Below are 6,241 nucleotides of genomic sequence, written 5' to 3'. Positions count from 1 at the left end.
TCATGAAAAATTGTCTTTGCAGAGTAAATGACCGTTTAGGCTTACTCTCAAATGAGGTGGGCTAATTTAGACTTCTACATTTATCAAAATGCTTTAAACAATATAGAATTATCTAAACACTGTTCATTATGAAAATTAACTATTAAAATTAACACACACACACACACACACACACACACACACACACACACAAAAAAAAACGTTAATAGGCTATAGGCCACCAATTAACCATGGTTTTGCTACACTAACCATTGTTTAACCATGGTATTTGTAGTAAAACTGTGGTTATACAAATGGTAATCAATTCACCCAAAAAAAAAACAAAAAAAAAAACATGTTACTACACTTTTTCTATAATAAAACCATGGTTAATTTTTCTAAGGGTAGTCATTTTATAAAGCTATACCAACTTCTTTTCAATGAGAAAGTCTTTGAGGTTTTTCATTTGCCAGATTCCAACAGAGAGGAGTATTGATGTCTGAATAATGGCCCACCACAAAACGTTTCCATTTGTTTCCTCGCTTATTTTGCGAAACTTCTCCTCACGTTCCTGGTTGCAGTAAAATAAACATAAAAATTGCATATAATCACTGAGAGTAAGTAAACCTTGGATAACATGGACAGATGACACTCGGTCTGGTTCTTATTCTGATTCTGGCAAGCAATTAATATGGTGACATTTTGTTGTCAGGCCATCCTACTGCCTGTGTTTGCTTACCCTTTGGAAATTTTGCTGCCTGCTAATGTAATGCATCTGGTCAATGAGATGTTGCAGGTTGTACTCCATTGCTTTCATAGTGTCCTTTGCCTTGGCAGCATTAGGATCAATGGTGGTATGCTCACCCATCTGGACATCTAAATGGACTTTCTGTGCATAAAGACAACAGTAAAAGCCCCTAGCATACATTTTAAGCAGGTCAAATTAAACAAGGCCATAGCATCTCACTACTCACCAGACGATCACCAGCGAACACAGAGAACCTGGTGGAGTTGGATTGCATGCACACAAAATGTTGACCCGAAGCATGGGATGTAAAGGTGAATTTTCCGTATCTCCCAAAGCGTTTTAACAAGACCACCTGCATATGACAGAGCGCATCAGAAGAATTGTTCCAGGTTGTAATAATTAACAGTTTGTATAATTTTCAGTTTTGTCATAAGTACACGAAGAATTAAATTCTTGGTAACACTGTTTTTAAGGTGATGTAGTTACACATTACTACATGTACTTACTATAGTAATAACAGTAAATTATGCATAATTACAAGTAACCCAAATCCAAACCCTTACCGTAACTCTATAGTAACATAAGTACATGTAGTTAGTTAATATTACTCAGTACTTATTTGAGTAAGTACAATGTAACGTCACTGTAAAATAAAGTGTAACCGAATGCTTTATACCGCATGGTTAGGATCTCTCACAGTCACTGTCAAACCAAGGTGTGGAGTATTGCCCTTCTTATTTCCATCCCAATACTCTAGCAGAAAGACACCTAAAGGAAAAAACCATTAGTCAGTGATACTGTATTCCTCATTACAACATTTTTACTGTCCACTAGGACCAATGAAGCTACTTTCTACATAGCCTACTTACTACAGGGGGCGCTCAATGACACACAAAGAAAATTTCCCTATTGATTATTCATATCTTGCTGGAATAAGGAGTTAATATAATGCCACATATTGTATATGTGCTGTTTATTAACCTAACATCAATAGCAGTATGGGCAATACTGTAAATATGTAAAAACATCACACTATAATATTGAGGAATATTAAAATGACCCTTTTAAGCTATTTTAAAGGTTCTTAATTATGTTTTTAAGGTCTCCTACAATAGTTTACATGAATCCAAGGTAAAAAAACAAAACAAAACAAAAACCTATAGCCAATAAACCTACGAAGGGTCGAGCAGGAAGTAAGACTGGAATTACTGATGACTCATTTCACACAGTTCCTGTGAGCTGTTGTTGTCTAGATAAGAACAGACCAGATGTAACACTGTTTATTTAAGAGTAAATACATTCCAGTCAGTTACATGCAGATATTTGTATCCAGAATTTATCTTGATGTTTGCAACATAAACAATCGTTTGTCTTTGTAACAGGCTATCTATACAGGCTAAATATGTGTCCAGAGTAACACACACACATACACGTTTGTTTTTGTAAATTGTGGGGACATTCCATAGGCGTAATGGTTTTTGATACTGTTCAAACCGTTTTTTCTATCGCCCCACACCAACCCTACACCTAAACCTACCCATCACAGGAAACTGTGCACATTTTTACTTTCTCAAAAAAACTCATTCTGTATGATTTATAAGCCTTTTGAAAAATGGGGACATGGGGTAATGTCCTCATAAGTCATGCTCTCCTTGTAATACCTATGTCAAACGTGCACGCACACACACACACACAAGACTATAAACATGAAGTCAACAATAAATGTTCTACAGTTATTAAAAGTATAATTATATTTTTTAAAAAGAATATTAAATTGCCCCTTACTGTATATCTTCACTGACCTGTCACAAGTGTGTCACCTGGAATCTCCTCAATGATACACTTTTCCTCCTGTTCCCCTAAATCAAAATACATTGCTGAAGCCAAAATGACAAAACTGGCTAGCAGCAGGCCTGTCACCCTAACATTCACTGGAGTGAAACAATTCATTTTTAAGGTAAGAAAGCTAGAAGCAACATTAACTGCTAGCCAAGGAAACTAGAAAAGCTTTACGTGCGCAGCAGGTTAGGTGTGTGAAATCTGCAGCTGTTGTTTGTAGACTCATGTTTAAACAAGGTAAATGGAAAGTAATGATAAGACAAGTGAGAAACTTAAATATGTTGATATAAATAGTCAATCTATTACCTGTCTTGCTTCATTAAGACTAAAAGTTTAATAGATAGTAATTGTTTGAACACAGTATTTCCAGCATTTAAAAGTATTTGGACACCCAAGTCCACCTAAGACATTTTACATATGAACTACATGTCCAAATACATGGACAATTTATTGTGCTGTTATTATCTTGCTTAGAAAAATACTTATTTTTTTCCACATAAACATGACAAATTCAGAGCAAACATGTTTTTATTGTATTTTATTTACAAATGTATATACAGTTTTGCAATTAATGTACAGATATCATCCACTGATGCAACATATTTTGACAAGAGAGTATGATTTTTATCTCAACTATTGAGCTTGATAATGAGATTTTTCCACCAGAGAGCATCAGACTCCAGGAACAGTGCGTGACAGTGTGTGAAAGTTAAAGCAAATTTAGTTTATAAAATCCTATTAGGGCAAATATTGTAAAAAGTATTTTTGCTGGTGACATCTGCAGCTACTCATAACTAACTTGGGATTTGTCTCCTGTTAATTAACCCACTACATCATAGCCTCACAGATAGCAGTCATTCACTTTAAAATGTCTCAAAACATTTTAAAGCTGTTTATTAGTTGATTCTTCCCTGTGTATGAGGTCCTCATCATGTCCTTTTTATATTCACACACAGTTGTCAGGGATACAGAGCTTCTTTTCCTCTAGAAGTGGACAGGCAGCCCCGTTGTTTGCAGGATGCATGTGAATATAGCGGGTTCTGTGTTTTACCCCTTTCTCACCACACTGACCCTTACAAAGACCCCAAGGTGACCAGACAGACACCTCACAGTCCAGAGGGGTATCTGTAGGGAAAAAAGAGATGTTGATTATAGTACCGTAACTTTAGGAGAACTGGGGATAGATAATTGTATTTGTTAAAAGAATAGTTTACATAATATTGAAAATTATAGTTCAATAATATCAAATCATTACATTACATTAAAAATCACCCTCACAATCGACTGATAAAACTTTAAATTTTGGGTGCACTATTTGTTATAATAAGGCAACCCAAACACGAGAAAACAAAACTATTTCATGTTTTTTGATAAGTTGATGGTGAAGTCGTAAAAACATACCGATTTTAGAAAAAACTAAGCATGAAGGTCCACCGCTATACCAACCCTTAGTGGGGCAAAATGAATGAGATTTTTCCTTGTTTAGGCAGGTATATTATTTGTGAAGAAAAGTAAGTAAATGGAAAGTTGCCTAAATGCTAAATAAATTTTGTGCTAACTTTACAATAACTTTATCTCAAAGTTTTTTTTTTTTTTCCAATCTTGATTTAAACTGAGATTTTAATTAATATCTGACAACAAAAGCAAAATCTTTAAATGTTGTAGAAAAAATTGTTTTTACTAGACTACAGTAATTTCCTGATTCACTGATGCTTTACAGAAACCCTGACCTTGTAAAAGGTAGATATGTATCACAGACTGGGACTTTTGTACAAGTAGGAAAACAGAAGGATGGAATAAAAGCACACATTTCACTTCTATGACAAACACTTCCTGAGTGCTGAGTGGCAGAAAACTTAAACGGGTTGGCCTCCATTATCTTGTTTGCAGTTTGTTGTGTTGGTTACCATGGGAATGGATAAACCTTTCTACAGCCTGTGATTCAATAACCACAACTCTCTCAAATCTCTCTACAGATTTGTAGTGTTTCCTCAAAAACAGAATACATACATATGCAAGATTCAAAAAATTTTTATCAACTCTGTTTTTTGCATAAATAAGCCCTGTATGAGAAGACATTCAGAGCATTACAGCATACATATCACCATTCATTTTATAAACAATTCCCAATGCTTACTTGTGACAGAACTGTCTATTTCATTCCCACTTGGAATCTGATTGGACTGGGTTGGCTGGATGGGTAAGCTGAAGATCTGGTTGTTCTTGATCTTAGTTAGGGAGACTTTGGCTATTGGGGGGAGATGCTTCAGTCTGGGATAGTAGAAGGAGTTTGCAGGGTGGCTTGGAAATGATGAGGTTATCTGTTGAGGAGAAGACACATCTCTAACAAGACTTCCATCACTGCTGAATAAAGGTGGTTTAGGTGGTCTAGCAGACGGTCCAGTTTGCTGGTTTTAGAGAGAATGTGGTCACTGGCAGACCAACTAAACCAGCTTAAACCAGTGTAACCAAGTAAACCACTTTAGGATGGTTCCCAACATGAGTTAACCCTGCTGCCAAAACATATCTAAAACCAGCCTAAAATGTTTTGCTGGTCTCAGCTCATCTCCAAGCCTGGTCAGGCTGGTCTGTTGGCTGAGGGATTTTGGAAACTTTTCAGTTGGCCAGGCTGGGAGAGCAGCTTAAACCAAATAAGACCAACAAACCATGCTGGTCTAAGAAGGATTTTTTTCATGGAAAATAATAAACATTTTCCAGGGTTATCTTCTTTTAGACATTACCTGAGTGACCTTGTCTTGAGGAATGGTCTCAAAGTTTGGTGAGGAGAAGGTGAAACCACTGTCTGTGCCAGCATCATAGGGGTAAAGATCTAGGCTTAAGTTTCCCTTCCAGTGATCGCCCTCACACAAGTTCAGACTGTCTATTCCAACAAACCAGTCAGGACTTGGCACAATGCGGACAATGAAGGACAGCTGCAAAACAAGAAGACCATTAGTGTTCGGTTGCTCTGTGGTTTTAGCTTGCTCATTAGCCTGTATGAGCTGCCACTGGCTGGTTTACCTTTGGAAAGTTTTATTATTTACAATTCTCTCAATAATATTTTATATGGAATGCCTGGGAGGCCAATGAAGTATGTGCATGTTGAGAGCTAGTTCCAAAAGAATGCTTTGGACACAGTATGGAAGACTGAAAACATCTGTGGTTTAAAAAAAAAACAGTTATAACAACAGCTTAAACCAGCCTAAGGTAGTTTAATGGTCCTAAGTGGTCTAACCTGGTCTAGTCTGTCTCCTGGCCTAGTTAAACCAGTGTTTAGCTTGTTTATCTGGTTGGTACAGTGGTGTGCCAGCTGGACCAACTGACAGGAACAGCAATACAGTATGGCCAGGCTGCAAAGCTAGCAAAACAACTGGATTTAATATTCATTTTAAATGTCAAATGGTGTGGATTTGCATATAAATGCATCATATGCAAGATCATGATTTGGTTCAGAAAAGAGGCTCAGGCTTGTCCTTACTTTAACCTATTGCAATGCACAGTGTACTTACTAAAGAGTGTCTTGCATAGACTTCAAATTCTGTGGTTGCCTGGCCGGTTCCTCCAACCACACCTGGCGCTGAGAAGAGGCCATAGACGCTCTGGATCCGTTCCCCAGCTGCCTCCACTTCCTTTATCAGGGTCCATGCCTCTCCTCTCTCAGAGAACTCTCTCACC

At 37.0% G+C, this 6,241-nt stretch overlaps 2 protein-coding genes across 2 annotated transcripts in view; both read right to left on the bottom strand.

Annotated features, from left to right (window-relative positions):
• Positions 1-3: 3 nt before the first annotated feature.
• Positions 4-2,737, bottom strand: si:ch211-255i20.3 (transmembrane emp24 domain-containing protein 11). The gene is made up of 5 exons (XM_048176659.1): positions 2,530-2,737; positions 1,404-1,495; positions 954-1,079; positions 719-868; positions 4-550 (listed from the first exon to the last, which is right to left on the bottom strand). Exons 1-5 carry the CDS (start codon positions 2,675-2,677, stop codon positions 401-403), a joined length of 666 nt encoding a protein of 221 aa, XP_048032616.1. The 5' UTR covers positions 2,678-2,737; the 3' UTR covers positions 4-400.
• Positions 2,738-3,076: 339 nt separating this feature from the next.
• Positions 3,077-6,241, bottom strand: part of spon2b (spondin 2b, extracellular matrix protein) — a 6,521-nt gene continuing 3,356 nt past the window's right edge. Inside the window, exons 3-6 of the mRNA XM_048177052.1 lie at positions 6,076-6,241; positions 5,308-5,499; positions 4,704-4,887; positions 3,077-3,691 (exon numbers count right to left, since the gene is read on the bottom strand). The exon at positions 6,076-6,241 is cut by the window's right edge and continues 58 nt beyond it. Of these exons, the coding sequence (XP_048033009.1) occupies positions 3,513-3,691; positions 4,704-4,887; positions 5,308-5,499; positions 6,076-6,241 (721 nt within the window). The 3' untranslated portion in view covers positions 3,077-3,512. The remainder of the gene's footprint in view (positions 3,692-4,703; positions 4,888-5,307; positions 5,500-6,075) is intronic.

The sequence above is a fragment of the Megalobrama amblycephala genome, linkage group LG23, assembly GCF_018812025.1.
Source record: "Megalobrama amblycephala isolate DHTTF-2021 linkage group LG23, ASM1881202v1, whole genome shotgun sequence".
Taxonomy (NCBI): Eukaryota; Metazoa; Chordata; class Actinopteri; order Cypriniformes; family Xenocyprididae; genus Megalobrama; species Megalobrama amblycephala.
The sequence above is the reverse complement of the archived record's forward strand: the minus strand, read 5'-3'. Positions and strand labels throughout refer to the sequence as shown.